General features: G+C 45.5%; 1 protein-coding gene across 1 annotated transcript in view; it reads right to left on the bottom strand.

Moving 5' to 3' along the window:
* The window catches only part of RAB12 (RAB12, member RAS oncogene family), a 67,677-nt gene extending 55,743 nt beyond the window's left edge, over positions 1-11,934 (bottom strand). The window contains exon 1 of the mRNA XM_033934038.1: positions 11,584-11,934. Coding sequence (XP_033789929.1) covers positions 11,584-11,821 — 238 coding nt within the window. The 5' untranslated portion in view covers positions 11,822-11,934. The remainder of the gene's footprint in view (positions 1-11,583) is intronic.
* Positions 11,935-20,746: the final 8,812 nt, after the last annotated feature.

Here is a 20,746-nt window from a genome sequence, read left to right as displayed (position 1 = left end):
CAGAAACTACTTCCCAATAAATTGAACATTTATACAAATTCTTCCCAGCCCTCAAGGGCTGACAGGCATCCAAGAATCATCTTGGAGAAGCATAAACAGACTGAAAACTGTAAGCAGGCACAGGAAGGACAGGGTGGGGAATCTAGAATGTCTCACCTATCTACCTGAAAAGAGCTGGGGCCAAGGCTGAACTATGGCATCCAAACCTTTGTTCCCTGGTTTGAGACGGTGGCTGAAGAACTGCTTTTTTTCTGGATGCCGATGCCATTAGGGTGAATATTGGACAACCCCTCAACTATGCATGTGCAGGCTCTCTGGGACAATGACCATTCTTGAAAGTGCTAGAAGATGGCATTCCACCCAGCAAAAGAGCATGTGAACCTCCTGCCAGAGAGGTGCACTTCTGGGGCTCCCATGGTGATTGACAGGCTACTGCCGTGGCGTTGGCAAAGAAGTCTTGAACCATCTTGTACTGGAGCGCCTTCTTGAAGTGCACAGGAGCCAGCTGGATCGCTTAAAGCTCCAAGTGATAGATCAACTACATTCTCTCAGAGGAAGACCAATGTCCCTGAATTGGCTGCACAAAGCACCTCCCCAGCTGAAAAGACTAGCATCGATCAGTAGGACCACCCAGGTGGAGGTCTAGAGGGGAACCCCTTTGGCAAGCGAGAGAGGATTCAACCACCAAGCTAGACCGCACCGAGCCTTCGCTGTCCAAGGGAGCCATATGTGCAGTGGGTATCTTTGTGGGCTCCAACAGGAGATAAGCACCTCCTGAAGCGGCCGCAAGTGGGCTCTTGCCCAGAAAACATTTATGATCGTAACCATCAATTTCAGAACCTGCAAGCATTGCCATGCTGTCAGAGCAGGAGTGTTCAGAAGAACACGTATCAACTGACGAAGCTTTTTCTTTGGAAGATATCGGAAGAAAAACCCTGTTTGCACTCATAGTGACCTGGACACCTAGATATTCTAGGTTTCACGCCTAAACGAGGTGACTCTTTCGAAAGGTTATCATCCAATCCAAAGTCTGCAGCAGCTGGACGACTATGTGGACTGCTTGATGTCTTTCTGACTTGGACGGAGCCCTGATGAGCCATTCATCCAGATACAGATGTACTTTGATACCAAGCCTGCATAAGTGGGCTGCTACAACCACCATCACTTTGGTGAAGATCCAAGGCACTGTCGCCAGCCCGAAGGGCAAGGCTGCAAACTGTAAATGCTGTTGCAAGACATGGAACCTCAAGAACCTTCTGTGAACCAGAAAGATAGGGATGTGAAGGTAGGCTTCTGTCAAATCCAGAGAAGTCAGAAATTCCCCTGGCGTAACTGAGGTGATCACTGATCTCACTGTTGCCATTCAGAACCAAGGTACCTGAGGGCTGCAATGACAGCCGCGAGATCGAGAACTGGTCCCCAGTCTTCGAAGCCTCTCTTTGTCATGATAAAGCATTTGTCAGAGCCTGAATCAGATTTTGGAACAGGTTCTATGGCTGCTATATTCAGTAATCTTTGTACAGGAGCTCTGACCCTTGCTTCTTTGTCTAGTTCCTCCCAGGGGAGTCCAGAAAGAGCTCTGGAAGGAGACGGCAGAACTCGTGCCTGTATAGATCTTGTAGAATGTCCAGCTCACAGCAAGCTGTGGTGATCTTCCACCCACTCTTCCAAGAATGCCGAGTCTCTCCTCAATGTGGGGCAAGTTGGCTGCAGGCCTGGTGTCATAACTGCTTCTTCAGAGTGGAAGTAGAGTGCATTATCGAAGATTACGGGCACCTGGCACCACGAAATCTTCGTCTGGTGTACTAAAACATTTGACTGACCTGAGGGACCTCCAAGATATTTGCGATATCACCTGGAACAACAAAATGTAGACCACCCTGGTCCCTTGGAAGACCAAACCCTAATGTCCGGCAAGAACTTGGGTTTGCAGTCAGGCACACTAGCCATAGAATTGTCCAGATCTTTTCCGAACAATAATTGCCCCTTAAAATGCAGTTTACTAAGGGTTGCCTTAGGAAGAAGAATCATCAGATCACTGTGTGATCCACAGTATCCGGCAATGGGGTGATAGAGTAAGCAGATAGCTTGCTCACTACCCTGATATACAGGGCAAGCAGTGTCTCACTTCCTGCTCACCACACAATTGTTTCCCACGTACTCATCTTTATAGGACCCCCAGGGACCTCTGAAGAAGACTTTTTGTCGAAACGCGAACCATGTTGGGTCCTGTATCCCTAGGTCATTTAAGGCTCTTATGTGGATGATTTATTTTTATGTGGATGGAATTATTTTATGTGGATGATTTCAGTGTACCTTTGGAACTTTGACACTTTCAAATAAAGTCCATTTAGGAACATTGTCACTCCACAGAGTTTTTTTGGTTTTCTCTGGATTTTCTTCTTTGTGGATATTTCGGGGTCAATTCCTTTTGTTTTATACAGGGCATCAACCACATAATCTACTCCAGCTATCAAAAAATGGAAAATCCATATCCACAATCGTGTTCCGGATTGTTACGGAGCTTGAAGTGATAGGCTCTGGCAACAAAGAATGCCATTGTAGCCATTCTCAAACCCGAGGCTGCGGAATCAAAAAACCATTTGAACACAAAATCAATTCTGTAGTCTTGAATGTCCTTTAACACCACACTGCCTTCACTGGGAAGAGAATTGCACTTAGTACCCTGCGCCACCCAAGAATCCACCTTTGGAGAAATAAAACACTAGTTAAACGCATCCACCATCAGACAGAGCTTAGACATAGTCTTGGCTACTCTTAGAGGGCTTTCTGGTACCTCCCAGTGATTCGTGTCCAGATAGTCAGGAAAACAGGAAGACTGCGGCTTCATGCTAGTCACAAGAGAGCACTGTGCTGTCGAGGACTAAAGAGTCTCCAATTTTAACTACTGAAGGGACTCCAAAATGATTCCTAACAGCATTGTAGATTTAACAAGTCACAGTACAGTGGAGTCTTCCCCAAGATCAGGAGCATCTCCCAGATCAGTGTCCTACAGAGCTATAACTGCAGCCACATCCCCCAATGTGGAAATGTCTGTTAGAGAAAGTACAGGCATAAGCGTAATCTGGATCATCTGATTCATCATCAGGGGGACAGCCCCATTCCTGCACATGGCTCTGGTTAAAGGGGACATGAACTCTTGGGGGAAGGAACCCCTGGTGCAAACAGGGCTGCCACTGTAGGTGGATCCGATGAATGTTGTTCACCAAAGAAGCCAGAAATGGCAGCAAAATAAACTCTAGGGAAAAACCTTGCCCCTAGGGGTAGAAGTCTCTTTTGGCCTATAGAGTCCTTGGAGCTTTTGGCACCAAATCACAACTGCATTTCGCCAGGGACACACTTGTGCTGCTCCCGTCCCTAAATTGGACTTTTTGGATAGTCCTCAGATGGCCTGAGCACTAGAACCCCCCGAAGGGGCAAAGCCGATGCTACCTCTTCTCTTCACATGCTGCATGGCATGTTGAACACAGCTGCTTGCTCAATAGCCATCCGCCACAAAGAAAGCATGAATCTGAAGAATCCTGCCCTGAGGAATCCATCCTGTTTTCTTTGAAACACGAGGTGTTTTGAGGCAGATAAAAGCACTCAAATTCACATTGGGAAATCCAAGATGGCTGCTGCAGGAGCAATTTTAGTGCTAAAAACAGCCCAGGGAATACACAGTAAACATTAAAACACAGCAATTTTAGAAGTGTGTGTGTGTGTGTGGGGGGGGGGGAGGAGATGGGGACTCATGGCTAACCATAAAACCACCCAAAACAAGTCTGAACTACCCTGCCTCAAATTGATCTCATAGGCTGTCAAGCCTGTTACTCACTGTGCCATGCTGTGTGCTGGAAGCAGCAGGCAAGAAGCTGAACAGCTTACAAGAAGATCCTCTGCCTCAAGAAGCCTTTAATGTGGACCACTGGTATCTTCTGACTGCATCTCAGACCCAACGCACTGGTCAGAGACCTCTACCCTTCCCGGAACACAGGTGGAGGAATGCAGTCAGCCTTGATTCTGGATACACTGCCACAGAGCCGTTCAGCCTGTGCTCAAAACCACTAGCAGACCAACCTGGGGTGAGCAATGCTTCCAAGGGAACAGTCCCTGAACTGAAAATGCAGGCTGTCCAGGTGGGTGCACTGCAAAGCAGCCAAACCCCTAGAAGCAGACTTCATCCATAAAGTCTGTGATCTCCCGCAGCCAGAGCTGTCCCCCAAGGGGATCCTTTGCAGCACAAAGAAAACACAAAGAAATACTGAGAGAAAAAATAAACATGAACAGAAAAGACTAACTCCTACTGTCTCGCTTGTAGGAAGACAACTGGAAGTTGAAGGGCAGTCTAGAGGTAAGAGAGGAGGAGCAAAAAGCAATGCTAATAAGGCTTCCTACAAAGGATCTGGTGAAATGGGATGCATAACTCGAGTCCAAGACTAGAGTGGGGTTGAAGAATAGAGGGGGGTTGTACAAGAATAATTACTAGATGATGAGAGTGAGACTGTTGGGCAAACTGGATGGACCATGCAGGTATTTTTTATCTGCCGTCATTTACTATGTTATATTAGTTTTATAGCATTGTTGCAGTTATTTTCTAGTTAATTTGTGCATGGCTCAATTGCATGCCCTCGTTGCTTGGGGATGGCAGCTTTTCATCCTATTATATGACAAGTACTCGCTACTGGCACATTACCCAGACAATGCTAATAAATTCCAAGAAGCATCTGTACTCTATGGACTGCCTGTTTCAACAAAGAATGCTGTCAACACAGGCTTACAAATGTTTCCATACAGCCATCTCTAACTGCTGGCTCTGGCTGCTTTTAGAGCATGTTATCTGTCTTACTGAGCAGACACACATTGGAGTGGATTATTTGGGGAGGGAGAGGGGGAGGAGGAGAAACATTTATATTACATGATGCAGGCGTGAGAATTTCTCATAAGGCTCCATGCATCTCTACTCAGGGTACAAATGTATTCAATGGAAGGGGGTGAATAAATGTTAACGATATCTTCTGCTTGAAAACTAATGAGACCAACACAACTTTAAAAACCAAAAGAATAAATCCAATTTGGGGGTTTAGGCTAGCTCTTCCTGTCCAGAAGGTTATCAACTTGGAGAAGTGTGTGGCATAGTGGTTAGAACTACAGCCTCAGTCACTTACCGTATTTTTACGCATATAACGCGCGCGTTATACGCGTTTTTACCTACCGCGCATACCCCTCGCGCGTTATATGCGTGAGCGCGGTATACAAAAGTTTTAAAACATAGTTCCCACCCCGCCCGACGCCCGATTCACCCCCCCAGCAGGACCACTCGCACCCCCACCCCGAACGACCACTCGCACGCGCTCCCACCCGCACCCGCATCCACGATCGGAGCAAGAGGGAGCCCAAGCCCTCTTGCCCGGCCGACTCCCCGACGTCCGATACATCCCCCCCCCCGGCAGGACCACTCGCACCCCCACCCCGAACGACCGCTCGCACGCGCTCCCACCCGCACCCGCGATCGGAGCAAGAGGGAGCCCAAGCCCTCTTGCCCGGCCGACTCCCCGACGTCCGATACATCCCCCCCCCCCGGCAGGACCACTCGCACCCCCACCCCGAACGACCGCTCGCACGCGCTCCCACCCGCACCCGCATCCACGATCGGAGCAAGAGGGAGCCCAAGCCCTCTTGCCCGGCCGACTCCCCGACGTCCGATACATCCCCCCCCCCCGGCAGGACCACTCGCACCCCCACCCCGAAGGACCGCCGACTTCCCGACAATATCGGGCCAGAAGGGAGCCCAAACCCTCCTGGCCACGGCGACCCCCTAACCCCACCCCGCACTACATTACGGGCAGGAGGGATCCCAGGCCCTCCTGCCCTCGACACAAACCCCCCTCCCCCCCAACGACCGTCCCCCCCCAAGAACCTCCGACCGCCCCCCAGCCGACCCGCGATCCCCCTGGTGACCCCCACGACCCCCCCACCCCCCTTCCCCGTACCTTTGGTAGTTGGCCGGACAGACGGGAGCCAAACCCGCCTGTCCGGCAGGCAGCCAACGAAGGAATGAGGCCGGATTGGCCCATCCATCCTAAAGCTCCGCCTACTGGTGGGGCCTAAGGCGCATGGGCCAATCAGAATAGGCCCTGGAGCCTTAGGTCCCACCTGGGGGCGCGGCCTGAGGCACATGGGCCCAACCCGACCATGTGCCTCAGGCCGCGCCCCCAGGTGGGACCTAAGGCTCCAGGGCCTATTCTGATTGGCCCACGCGCCTTAGGCCCCACCAGTAGGCGGAGCTTTAGGATGGATGGGCCAATCCGGCCTCATTCCTTCGTTGGCTGCCTGCCGGACAGGCGGGTTTGGCTCCCGTCTGTCCGGCCAACTACCAAAGGTACGGGGAAGGGGGGGGGGGGGGGGCGTGGGGGTCGCCAGGGGGGTTGCGGGTCGGCTGGGGGGGCGGTCAGAGGTTCTTGGGGGGGGACGGTCGTTGGGGGGGGGGGGGGTTTGTGTCGAGGGCAGGAGGGCCTGGGATCCCTCCTGCCCGTAATGTAGTGCGGGGTGGGGTTATGGGGTCGCCGTGGCCAGGAGGGTTTGGGCTCCCTTCTGGCCCAACTACCAAAGGTACGGGGAAGGGGGGTGGGGGGGTCGTGGGGGTCGCCAGGGTGGTCGCGGGTCGGCTGGGGGGGCGGTCATTGGGGGGAGGGGGGTTTGCGTCGAGGGCAGGAGGGCCTGGGATCCCTCCTGCCCGTAATGTAGTGCGGGGTGGGGTTAGGGGCTCGCCGTGGCCAGGAGGATTTGGGCTCCCTCCTGGCCCGATATTGTTGGGGAATCGGCGGTCCTTCGGGGGGAGGGATGTATCGGACGTCGGGGGGGGGCATCAGGCTTTCAGGATGGGGACAGACCTTCAAGGGGGGACAGTGCACGGAAGTCAGGGGGGGTGAACGGAGAGTCGGGACAGCGCACGGAAAGTCAGGGCGGGCGAAAGGAGCGTCGGGCAGCATGCGCGGTATACCCGTGAGCGCGGTATACCAAAGTTTTTGTACATATCAGCGTGATTTCTGCGCGCTATATCCGTGTGCGCGTTTTATACGGGTGCGCGTTATTTGCGTGAAAATACGGTAATCCTCCACTACCCCAGGTGCATTAGATAGATTGATTGAGGTGGATTAGATAGATAGATTGAGACATATAGAGAAAATGCTTGAAGTACCTGTATGTAAAACCACTTTGAATATGGTTGTATAACTACAAAAAGGCAATATAAAAGTCCCAATCCCCCCTTTCCCTATTACAATATTCATGAGTTTCATTCTCTTTCTTTTGGGCTTGCAAAGTTATGAAAATTAGGTCTTCTCTTACATCAATGCTTCTCAATCCTCTCCTGGAGGCCCCATCTTGTCAGTCAGGTTTTCCAGATCACAATGAACATGCATGAGAAATATTTTCATATTAAGGGCTTCTCCTACATACAAGTTTATCTCACACATATTCATTAAACCTGAATGGTAATCATTAAAACCTGAATGGCTCCAGGAGAGGATTGATAGCACTGTCTTGCGCCAGGGAACGGACCAGCAGAAGCACCCTGAGCATGCTCGTTTCCAGGTATTACCATTAGAACTCAAAAATGCTTGCCCATACTTTAATAACTGCTTGGCCTCAATGGTGTACCTAGGGTGGGGTGGGAGGGCAATCCACCCTGGGTGCAGATAGCCCAGTGGTGAAGTGCAGCTATGAGGTAAATGGTGCAGGGAGGCCTTCTCGGGGGAGGGGGGGCGCAGTCCTTTGGGGAGGCCAGGGGGGAAACCGGATGCCAGGGAGGGGGGGGAAGCCGAGACCAACAAAACAGCACTTCCTGACTGACTCGATCCCTCCTCCCCTCTAAAGCAGGTGCGGCAGTGGCCAGCCAGCAAGAGCAGCGCTGCCGCTCCTGCTTTAGGGGGCAAGGGGGAAGGGTCAGACAAATCGGGAAGCCAATTTTTGGGGGTTTTAAATCGATTTGAATCGATTCATCCGAAGTGAATCGGTGAACCAATTCAAATCGTGAATCAGGCAGCACTAATCACAAGCATAAGAGAGAAAAGCCTTCTGGCCGAAACACATACATGCCAAGTATTGACTATAATAAAAATATTGAGCACCACAGGTCACCTTCTCTGTTTTCTTTTTGTCTCATTTAAATATCTACACAAATGTTTACCAGTCTTGTCCATAACAGAGAAGCAGGTAGAGGACAAACCTAATCCACAATACTCGCCAACCAATCATCCCATCATCCAAATGACTCAAATACAAATGTACTGTATATTTAACCCATATTCACTTATGTAGACACTAGAAATTGGAATAGCCTTCCTCCAACCATCAGGATCGACTCGCACTACCTCAGCTTTCAAAAAAAAAATTTGAAGACTCATTTGTTTGATAGATCTTTACAACCTAACACAACCTCCCCCTAACCCAAGAATGGTATGCAGCAACCTAATTATGACAGCCCCTGCAATATAGCGACTCTACTACACAAGCTACTGACATTATATCTCTCTATCTAACCCATAAATTGTATCAAACATTTCAATGCCACAGAATCCCTCTATATCTTCTTGCTTTTAAAATCACCAAGAACCTGTACTTGAAATCAAGGCTAGCATTGGGGAAGGGCAAACAGAGCAGCTGTTTTGGGCCTCACAGCTCCAGGGAGCCCTGCAGTCTGGACAGTTCTTCCCTTCTGTCCATTTCCATCACCGTCAAAACCTACTTTTTAACATCCAAATCTTCCTTTTCAGAAGAGCCCCGACGCAGCAGTCTTTCTCACAAGCTGCTGGTGGCTGCCCTGAAGCATTCACTCTTCCACAATCTGCCCATGTGGAAACAGGAAATTGCATCAGAGGGGGTTGGGTCGCGGCTGAGGGAAAGCTTCATGTCAGTCAGCCACCGGCAGCTTGTGAGAATAGCTGCCATGCTGGGGCCTCTCTGAAAAAGAAGATTTGGATGTTATAAAGGAGACCGAGGTGGTGAAGGGAAGCAAGGGAGATGGACAGAAGAGGAAGAGGTGTCCAGACCACAGGGCCTCCAGAAGCTGTTTTAAGTTGGCCCGGGGTTGGGGAGGGATGGGAAAATGCAGACCAGAGGTGGGGGGGAGGGATCAGAAAAACAATTATGAAATGGGGTGGGGGAGAGAGATAAAGGACAATGGGAGGGAGGGATTACAAGTGTTTAGGCAGCCCTCAAATTTGGAGGGGGACTAGGGGTAGATTGTGGGTCAACACATTCCTCCTCCACTCCACCCCTCCACCCTCCTGGGGACGGACATGCATTTTTTTCCTCTCCCACCTCCTGTGATCCAGTGTTTTTCTCCTTTCCCTCCTCCCCACAGTCTGGCGTGTCTTTTCCTTTCTGTATGGTCTAGCGTCATGCAGAAAGAAAGCTTCCAGGTTGGCAAGAGAAACCAGACCATGGGGAAGAGGAACAGGAGAGAGATACTGGACTGCATAGTAATTGGGGGGGAGGGGGGAATACCAGACAGTATATGCACTGCTACTGGGAGAGCCTGAGCCAAGAACAGGGGACCTGGGTCCCTAGCCCCTCCCCCCTCACTGTGGCTACACCCCTGGGAGGGAAGAGAATGGCAGAGATGTTGAACCCAAGGGAGACAGGCAGACCTAGGGAAGGGAAGATGCAGAAGGGAAGGGCAGTCAGGAAGAGCAAGAAATGTTGGAGCAGAGGATGAGAGGGAGGGAGAGAAGGGGAAATGTTGGATGGAGGCAGGAGGGAGGGGGGCTGGATCATAGGGTGAGAGTAGGAAAGAACAGCAGGAAAGAGAATGGGAGCAAGGTTGGACTATGAGGGTGAAGAAAGAGAGGTGATATGATGGATCAAGGGGTGTGGGGGGCAGGAGGAAAGAGAAATGTGATACAAAGATAGTGGAGGAAAAAGGACAGAGATGTCAGGCCACGAGAGAGAAAGGGAGGAGATGCTGGGCTACAAGAATGGAGGGAGGGGATATACAGTACTGGAAATTGTGGACTCATGTGGGAAGACTAAGAGACAGGGCTGACAAGGAGATGAATGAGAGAGAGGAGGATAGCGAGTACAGAGGTAGAAATGTGGTAATGAGTAGTAGATGAAAGATAAAAGGGTATAGGAAACTGGAGAAGGTGCAAGATAGGAAATAGGAGAGCTAAGAAATAAGAAAGGGAGACAGGAAGTTGGTTGATGAAAAGTAAAAAGGGCGACATTTGAGTGGATGGAGATATAGAAAAGAAAAAAGAAGGAAGAGCAAAAAAGGAAAGATCAGTATATTAAAGAAAAGTGTAGTGAAGGAATGAAACAAGACAGGAGAAAAGACATATGGACAGCAACCATTGAAAGGGGAATTATCAGAAGACACGGGAAAGCAGAAGAGACAAAATGGAATCTGAATGATGAAAAAATTAAATGTCTGGACAAAAGTAGAAAGTATTTTAAATTTATTACTTGAAATATGTTAGCTTTGGGATATGTATGTCACAGATCTTTGTACACTTCTCCCTCCCTATTCGTGGGGGTTAGGGGCAGAGGCGGCCCGTGAATAGGGAAAAATCACAAATAACTTTTGGCCGGCTCTGACCCACTCCCGGACCTTACCTGGTGATCTAGTGGTGACGCAGAGCAGAAGCGATCTTCCTACACTCCTGCCCCGTGCAGAGCCGTGCTGCTGAGTTCCTGTGGTCTCATGAGACTACAACAGGAACTCCTTGTTTTCTGTAAATCCTAGGAATCAGCGATTTCTCTATGCAAGCTGATGTAATTTGGGGGAGGAGCCAGCAAGCTAAAAACCGTGAAAAATCGAAACCGCGAATGCTGAAACCGTGAACACAGAGGGAGAAGTGTACTGTTAAAGATTGGTTTAGATTGGATAATGGTTTGCTTCTTACTGAAAAGATATTGCATTGGTCTCAAATTTATTTAGAAATGATAAATAGTAGTAGTAGTTATTCTAGGACAGTGGTTTCTCAACTGGGTCCTGGAGCATCCCCCCCCCCTTGTCAGTCAGGTTTTGATAAGGTTTCATTTGCATACACTGCCTCCCTCACATGCACATTTCTTTCATGCATATTCATTGTGGATAGCCTGAAAACCCGACCGCCAAGGGGGGTGGCTCCAGGACCAAGTTGAGAAACACCGTTCTAGGGTACACAGAATTCAGCAATCCAATTCCAATGGTTTTGTCCTTGGGACCTGGACAGTAGAGAGGCTAACAAGGGCTGAATGTGGAGGGAATACCTGGTAAAAAAAACCATCACCTCCTGCCTAGGCACCATCACTGCCTCCTACCTTTTAAAGCGCGCACCCCCCTCCCCATAGAACTGTTCCTAAAACTCAAACTTTTCAGAAACTGTCTGCATCCCGGGAGACAGGAAGGAAGGGTGTCAGCTTAAAATAAAAGGCATGCACTCTGTCAGGATACCGGATGCAAACGTGACCCTGCCTTGCCCCCCTCCCCCGGGCCGGAGGCCTGGAAAGAATGCAGCCAGCCTGGGCGCCGCAGGGACCCTCGATGGCTCTCACTTCCGGGGCTAGCACCCCCCTCCCCCCCTCCTCGCCCCTTACCCACGGTGGACTTGCACGCCTCGCTGAACGTGTCGTCCGTGAACCTCTCCATCAGGCTGGTCTTGCCCACTCCGCGCGAGCCGATGATGATGACCTGGAGCTTGAAGTCGGCCGGGCGAGGCGGCTGCTTCCTGCGGCGGGACTGAGCCCCGAGGGGCGCCGGGGAGCCGCCGCCCGCGCCGTTCCCGCCGCCCGGTCCTCGCCGCTGCGGCCCAGCAACCCTGCCGGGGGGATTCATCGGCGCAAAGCAAAGGCGATCCGAGCCGTCCGGCGCAACAAACCCATCCACCTCCCGGGCCGCCCTTGCCCAAAACTCCGGCACCAGAGGCGGGCGGCGCTAGGGACAAGCGCGCCCTCTGCAGACCGGGAGGACCAGCTGCAGTTACCGACCAGAGAGCCGCTGGCCCTTTTACTTCAACAATTGGCAATACAGTATACCGTGATATATTGTTCCCATTTTTTTTTTATTTTAAATTTTAAGTGTAACCATTTCTTGATCTGTAAGTTGGGGTCTTTTCCAGATAAGCCCCGCCACTAATGCAAAAAGTGCACGGGCGTAAACTTAAGCCACTGCCACCTTATAAATTATTAAACTATTGAAGCCCTCCGAGGAAATTATTCACATGATTTGAATAATGACTCGGGGCGGAGCCCCCCCTTGTATATCACTTTCCCCAAGTATTCACTTAGCATGGTGTTAGCTAAAACCGTGGCGGAGGTTAACTTTTTGGCGGGGCTTATCTGGAAAAGATCCGTAAGTTGTAAGAACAAGGTTACCATATCAGTTTTTACTTTGTAGGGTTTTTTTTAAAAAAAACTAAAGATTAAATAATAATAATAAACTGATATTATTATTAAAGATTAAATGCATGTTATCTGTTACAGGGCTCTTATTGCTCTGGGTCCTGTTGCAGATAATTTGATTTAATATTTAGTAAAAGTTCCCCGAAGTGAATGTATCAGTGTTGTTCAAAGTACTTAAGTAAAAGTATAGTGAAAAATGTACTCAAGTGAAAGTAAAAAAGTTATTGCCTAATATAATACTTTTTGTGTAAAAAGTAAAAGAACCACAATTACAATGAATGCAACTGTTGTTAACATTTATATTCCCAACAACTTTATTGTTCTATAATTCAATCCACTTTGCTTTTAGCAAAATTAAGGGGGGGGGGGTGTCTTTAACTAAAGATTAGCATATGTTATTTGGAACAGGGCCCATAGGTATAAAATGGGTTGTGAAGCAGATAATATGTCTTAATCTTTAATGAGACCCCCTAAATTTTTGAAAATTACTCCTATGAGTGCCTTTGTGAGTCATTAATCCAGCACAGTTAGGAACATAGGAAAATAAGAATTGCTATACTAGGACAGACCGATGGTCCATCAAGTCTAATATCCTGTTTCCAACAGTGGCCAAACCAGATCACAAGTACCTGGCAAGATCCCAAGGAGAGAAACAGATTTAGTGCTGCTTATCCTAGGAATAAGCAGTGGATTTCCCCAAGCCATCTTAATAATAGCTTATGGTCTTCTCTTTTGGGAAATGATCCAAACCTTTTTTTAAACCCTGCTAAACTAACCAATTTAACCACATTTTCCAGCAATGAATTCCAGAGTTTAATTACCCATTGAATGAAGTAGACGGAAGCTTCATCGCATGCCCCCTAGTCTTAGTATTTTGGGAAAGAGTAAACAAACGATTCACATCTACTCGTTCTACTCCTCTCAGAATTTTATAGACCTCTAGTAGAAAGGACGTTCATTAATTTATCTACTTCGGTAGGAAAGAACATAAGAATAGCCTTACTGATTCAGACAAATGGTCCATCAAGCCCAGTAGCCTACTCTCACAGTGACCAATCCAGGTCACTAGTACCTAGTCAGAACCCAAAGAGTAGCAACATTCCATGCTACTGATCCAAGGCAAGCAGAGGCTTCCCCCATGTCTTAATAACAGACTATGGATTTTTCCTCAGTAATTTGTCCAAATCTTTCTTAAAACCAGCTTTTACCACAACCTCTGAGTGAAAAAATATTTCCTCCTATTGGTTTTAAAAGTATTTCCCTGCAGTTTCATTGAGTGTCCCCTAGTCTTTTGTCATTTTTGATAGAGTGAAAAATTGATCCACTTGTACCCGTTCTACTCCACTCAGGATTTTGTAGACTTCAATCATATCTCCCTTCAGCCTTTTCTTTTCCAAGCTGAAAAGCCCTAACCTTTTTAGTCTTTCCTCATACGAGAGGAGTTCCATCCCCTTTATCATCTTGGTCGCTCTTCTATGACCTTTTTTAGTGCCGCTATATCTTTCTTGAGATAAGGAGTCCAGAATTGAACGCAATACTTCAGGTGAAGTCGCACCATGGAGCGATACAGAGGCATTATAATATCTTTAGTCTTGTTAACCAACCCTTTTTAAAATAATTCCTAGCATCCTGTTTGCTCTTTTGGCTGCTGCTGCCCATTGGGCAGAATGTTTCATCGTATTGTCTACAATGATACCCAGATCCCTTTCTTGGGCGCTAACCCCCAAGGTGGACCCTAGCATCCAGTAACTGTGATTTGGATTATTCTTCCCAATATGCATCACTTTGCATTTGTCCATATTAAATTGTATCTGCCACTTGGATGCCCAGTCTTCCAATTTCCTAAGATCTGCCTGCAATGTTTCACAATTCACATGCATTTTAACAACTTTGAACAGTTTAGTGTCATCTGCAAATGTAAACATCTCACTCATCATTTTAATTTCCAGATCGTTTATAAATAAGTTAAATAGGACCGGTCCCAGTACAGATCCCTGTGACACTCCACTGTTTACTCTCCTCCATTGAGAAAAATTACCATTTAACCCTACCCTCTCTTTTCTGTCCGATAGCCCAGTGGTCTCAAACTTGTGGCCCGCCAGGTACTATTTTGAGGCCCTTGGTATGTACCATTGTTCTGGAACATAGCCCGCCTCACTGCTATAACCTCATGCAAGCGCTTTCCTACGTCTGTACGCGATTATGAGGTGGAGAGGAGAGGACAATCGCGTACAGACGCAGAAAGCGCTTGCGTGAGGTTACAGCAGTGAGGCAGGCACTGTTCCAGAATATAAGGCAACCATTGGAGGCAGTGCAGCTTGTGTGTGTGTACATAATCTTGCGAAATTCGGCACCTCTCCTGGCAGTGACTGATTTATGTAAGTTGGGGGTTGTGTCTGGAGGAGGTGAGAGCTGAAGGCGGTTGCGGACGCGACCACCGGACACTTAGTTTTCCAGGCACAAGTCGGATAATGATTTTCCTCTAGACGACTACACCAAAATCTTGTCTCTTGCAGTTGATACTTTAGAATCTAAATCACAATTTTGTGTGAGGTAAAACTCTTTATCTATCTATCTATATATATAAAATCGGAGGTATGTATGTGTGTATGTATGTGTGTATGTGTGTATGTGCCACGATCACGCAAAAACGGCTTGACCGATTTGAACGAAACTTGGTATGCAGATCCCTCACTACCTGGGGTGATATGTTCTGGGGGTCTCGCGGCCCACCTGCACACGTGGGCGGAGCTACAAACAGAAATTCAGATTTCACCCATTCATGTCAATGGAAAAAATGTAAAAAGCTGCCATTCTTACAGTAATTCAAAAACAGCTTGACCGATTTGAACGAAACTTGGTATGCAGATCCCTCACTACCTGGGGTGATATGTTCTGGGGGTCTCTCGGCCCACAACTCTATGTTGCTTGCTTAAGAATTTATATGTTCTTGCTCCAGGAGGTGAAACTAAAAATGTTGTTTATAATCACGTTTTGCGTTAGTTGTATTGTATTCATTTTTCAAATATTTCACATTATAATTTGAATATTGTACTTTTTATTAAGCTGTAAAAAAATAATTTCATTCACCACTATAAAGTATCTTTGGTTGAATCCATTTACAGTGTTATTGCTATAATTAAATACCCGTGCAACGCCGGGGCATCAGCTAGTAGTTTATAAATCTTTCCTTAATTGCTTCTGATAATTTCAGCTAAACACAGCTGAAAGCAGTGCAACATGCTGAACGTGAAAAACTATGTAAACTTCACTTTCTGCATGTTGCACTGCTTTCAGCTGTGTATAGCTGAGAATATCAGAAGCAATTAAGGAAATATTTATAAACTATAAAGAGTTTTATCTCATGCAAAGCTGTCATTTCTTTAATAAGACATTAACTATTTTTTCTGCGGCCCTCCAAGTACCTACAAATCCAAAATGTGGCCCTGCATAGGGTTTGAGTTTGAGATTGCTGCGATAACCAATTCCTAATCCAGAACTGAACTTTGCCTCCTATCCCATGACTCTTTAATTTTCTCAGGAGCTTCTCATGAGGAACTTTGTCAAAAGCTTTTTGAAAATCTAGATACACTATAGCAACTGGCTCACCTTTATCCACATGTGTATTTACAACTTCAAAGAAGTCAAGCAAATTGGTGAGGCAAGGTCTCCCTCGGCTGAATCCATGCTGACTCTGTCTCATTAAATCATGTTTGTCTACGTGTTCCACAATTTTATTTCTTATAATTGTTTCCAACATTTTGCCTGGTACTGAAGTCAGGCTTACCGGTATATAATTTCCCAGGTCTCCCCTGGAACCCTTTTTAAAAATAGGCGTAACATTGGCCACCCTCCAATCTTCAAGTACTACAGATGATTTTAGCGACAGGTTACAGATCACTAACACTAACATCAATTTCATGTTTGAGTTCCTTTAGTAACTTGGGATGTATACCATCCGGTCCAGGTGATTTATCACTTTTTAACTTGTCGATTTAGCTTAGTACATCTTCCAGATTCAAAGAGATTTCTTTCAGTTCCTCTGCATCATCACCCTTGAATACCATTTCCAGTTCTGGTAGATCTCTTAAATCTTCTTCCATAAAGACCGAAGCAAATAATTCATTCAGTCTCTCTGCTGTGGCCTTATCCTCTCTGAGTGCCCCTTTTGCTCCTTGGTCATCCAACGGTCCTACTTCTTATTTTCTTCATTCGGATCCTTTTTCCGTTCTGTAAAGTATGTTTTTTTTTGCTCAATAGCTTCTTTCACTTCTCTTTTTAACCATGCTGGCTCTCGTTACCTCTTCTTTCCACCTTTGCTAATACGTGGGATATATCTGGTCTGGGCTTCCACAATGGTATTTTTAAATAACAGCACAGAAGGAAGTGGGAACGGACAATGAACACTCCACTGAAGATCACTGATGTAAAACCAACTTGTTTATTTCAGAAAAAGGACACAAGCAAAAGCTGTGGACCCACTATGGCGTTATAGTTCACAGATGACAGGTCTGGGATAAAACAAAGCTCGGTCCAACTAACATGCCAGAGTAGCAAAAAAATTGTGAAAAGTTATGGAAGCCTGATTTACAGTCCTAACCTTTGCAATTGATCCTTTTAGCTTCTTTTTAACCATTTTCCTCATTTTATCATAGTCTTCCTTTCGAAATTAAATGCCTCTACAGCAGAGTTAAAAAAAAATGTTATGTGTTATTTTTTAGTATAGTCGCCTGATAGCGCCATACACTTCCTCTACTTTTCCTGCAACGACTTTAACCCCTTTGAAAAAAATTCTTCGGTTTGATCTTCAAACCAGGACATCACAGCTTCTTTGACGTCTTCATCACTTGAAAACTGCTGTCCACAGAGGTATTCTTCAAAACTCAGAACAGGAAATATTCTGAGTGAGCCAGGTCAGGACTGTAGGGAGGATGGATTGTCATGACATGTGCACCGGCATATTGTGAAGAAGCAGCATGCCTGCTGTGTTTTCCTCATCTTTTCGCCTTGATTGATTCCCGCAAAGTGATCATTGTGCTGGCGTAACTCTCCCTGGTTATGGTTGTCTTGTGTGGCATGAACTCCAGAAGCAAAAGACCTTAATCATCCCATAAAACAGTTGCCATGACTTTGCCTGCAGATTATTCTGTCACAGTTGTTCCCTATTTTAAAATAAAGGTGTTTTTTTTTACGAGTTCAATACTAACATTGTATAAATGAATGGAGTGACTTTATTTGGGAACTTCATTATGGAGTTTTCCTTTCTAGTACTGCCTGCAAGATAAATTCTGGGGATCTGAGGCTTTTTAAACAGTATTTAACTGCTCTGAGTCATCAGAAGTGGATATGTTGCCAGTTTTTTTTCAAGGGTCCTTTTATAAAAAATTAAATAGCATTCTTACAAAATTTATTTGGCTGAGTAAAACTCCTAGAGTTGCTTTGGTATCTCTACAAAAGCCGATCTCAGAGGGAGGGGTAAATTTTCCTAATTTTTATAGGTACCATCAATCCTATATTTTGCGCCAGGGTATGTATTGGGTCTTCCCAGCACTCATGGAAAAACTCCCAGATTGGTTGTGGTTAGAATGGCAACTCATGTCTCTTATACGTCTATAGCAAAAAACAGCAGATCAAAATGTACACGATGCAGGCTATGTTTATTTATACCAAATATTAATGCAGTTACTGATATCACCTTACTACAAACCAAGGGACCCAACATGGTCAGTGTTTCGGAGAACACACCTTCTTCAGGGGTCCTAATAAATATGAATGAAAATTTTGAGTCCTATACGTCTATGCCATGTTCTCAGTATCAAAATGCCTAAGTACTGTAAAGATAACAGAATATTAGTTGATACATAGAAAACATTGCGATATGTAAGTAATTTAACAACTATTCCAATTCACAAATCTACAAATCAATCTATATGGCTGAAGATTCAAATTGGCGTAGAAAAGCTCGTCTGGAAGCATTGGATGATAGCAAGAATATGTTTATTGGATGATGTTATCTCTAATGGTAAACTGCTTGAGTTTTCACAGTTGCAACATAAATATAGCCACAATAAATCAGAAAGTTTTAGATGGTAGCAACTGAAGCAGGCCATTCAGGCGGGGTTCCATGAGTGGAAAAACCTTAATAATCAATATAGTATGGAGTTCTTATGCTTTCAGGCAGACTTCCTGGGTCACCAGGCTGCCTAGTGGTATAAATTGCTGACTGGATTTATTAAAAAGAAACCAAACACTGGTCTGAGAGACATTTGGAGCATTGAGATCAAGCATCAAATTTCTGTGTATCAATGGCCACAAATTTGGACTTGGAGGATGAGATGTAGTGTCAGCATCTATGAGACAAACATGTTTTTTTTCTGTTACATAGAGCATTATGGACCCCTGTTCGGTTACAAAAATTGGATAGCTCCAAGTCTAATAAATGTTGGTACTGTCATCTCGAAGCAGGGACTTTAGATCATTTATTATTCTATTGTCCATTTATTATGACTTTTTGGAAATCAATTTGGGACCAAATTAATTGTTTATTAGAAAACCCAGTGGCATTGTCATATGATACTGTATTATTTGGTATGTCAATGAGAGCAAAGAGTCAGATATCATCAAATAATAACAAGCTATTACTCATAATGACTGGGGTTGCCATTCAACAAATTACATATAACTGGAAGAACTGGAGTAGACTAAATTATAATTTTTGGTGGAATTCATTATGTCATATGTATAAAATGGAAAGAGTAATAGCAACACAGCGAGGATATATTAGGAAATTTCAAGATGTGTGGGAGCCATTAACAAAAATTTGTAATGATTAGATGTTACTTTTCCCTTAATTCTTAAAGTTCATTTTTCAGGGAGGGGGTGGATTTTAAGTATAACATCTTATATAAAGTAATTTAATTGTTATGAAGGGGTGGGAAGGGAGGGAGATAAGATTTTATGATAGGTATTATTGCTGCTGAATATTAAGTGATATTCTCAATGTGCAAATGTGTTTATGTATTATCACACTTATTGTACGCATAAAAATGAATAAAGATTTACAAAAAAAAGAGCTGTTTTGGTTATTCCACGTAATCTTTATGTTTTTTGGTGCGCTGAATCTGAAAATGACCTCTATTTTGCCATAGGACATCATGCATCCTGACAATTTAGGTAACTATGTTAAATAAGGCAATACCTCAAAATCAATGGAAATAGACTTCTAAAATTAAAGTTTTATTACATTTTTTTTCATCCTTTCTTGAACTGAAATGAGCTCACCTACACACACTAAACTCGATTCTTCTTCCCTGTGAGTCTCCTCTTTGTGCATTTACGCTTGTGAGTAGCATCTGGAATGTCTCTCTGAAGCATCCAACAGTAGTCTGCCATCATTGTAATGCTCCTTTTTCCCTGGTATCTTTTTAATGTCTTGATGGAATCATTCACCTTGTTTCTCACTCACAGCTCCCAAATTTTCAGGAAAGTAGTCAAGGTGGGACTGGAGGAAATGCACTTTCAAACTCGATCAGGTAACCTAAAGCTTGATATGCTTTCAGCATTCGTCCGACGATCTTTTTGTAGTGAGGATATTTGTTATTGCCTAAAAATTTCTGTACGACTTCTTTTTGAGGATCCGTCATGGTATTGACAAACTCTTGATCAACTATAAGCCTTCTAATGTCTGGTCCGACGAACACACCTTCTTTCAATTTTGCCTCCCAGAGACCTGGAAACTTGGTGACCAAGTATTTGAAGCATTCTCCATCTCTTGGAAGTGATTTAATGAATTGCTTCATCAATAAGAACATAAGAATTGCCACTGCTGAGTCAGACCAGTGGTCCATCATGCCCAGCAGTCTGCTCACGCGGCGGCCCTCTGGTCTAAGACCAGCACCCTAACTGAGACTAGCCCTACCAGCGCACGTTCTTGTTCAACAGAAACTTGTCTAAATTGAATCCCAATTTTATGTGGAAAGATGGTAGAAGAACTTTATGGGAAGGTACCAAAGTTTCTCGGTCTTGCTCTATGCAGGTTGGAACTCTTAAATGTATGTTATTTGATTGCATTTTTAGAAATAGCTTTTGGCAGCAAGTATGGACTACCCTTTGTACAATTTTCCATTTTCAAATACCTATTTGCTTTAAGTTTCTGCTTTTAAAATCTTTGTGTTTTCATTCTCAACTTTTGAAGAATGATTGTTATTTGCTTGATACTTTACTAACTTTAGGAATTAAAGCTGTTCTAACTTCTTGGAAGAATTTGCATTTAATTACTTATAATAACCCCCTCTTCTATGAAACCGCGCTAGTGGTTTTTAGCGCAGAGAGCCGCGCTGAATGGCCCGCACTGCTCCTG

The sequence above is a fragment of the Geotrypetes seraphini genome, chromosome 2 (assembly GCF_902459505.1).
Source record: "Geotrypetes seraphini chromosome 2, aGeoSer1.1, whole genome shotgun sequence".
Lineage (NCBI taxonomy): Eukaryota > Metazoa > Chordata > Amphibia > Gymnophiona > Dermophiidae > Geotrypetes > Geotrypetes seraphini.
The sequence above is the reverse complement of the archived record's forward strand: the minus strand, read 5'-3'. Positions and strand labels throughout refer to the sequence as shown.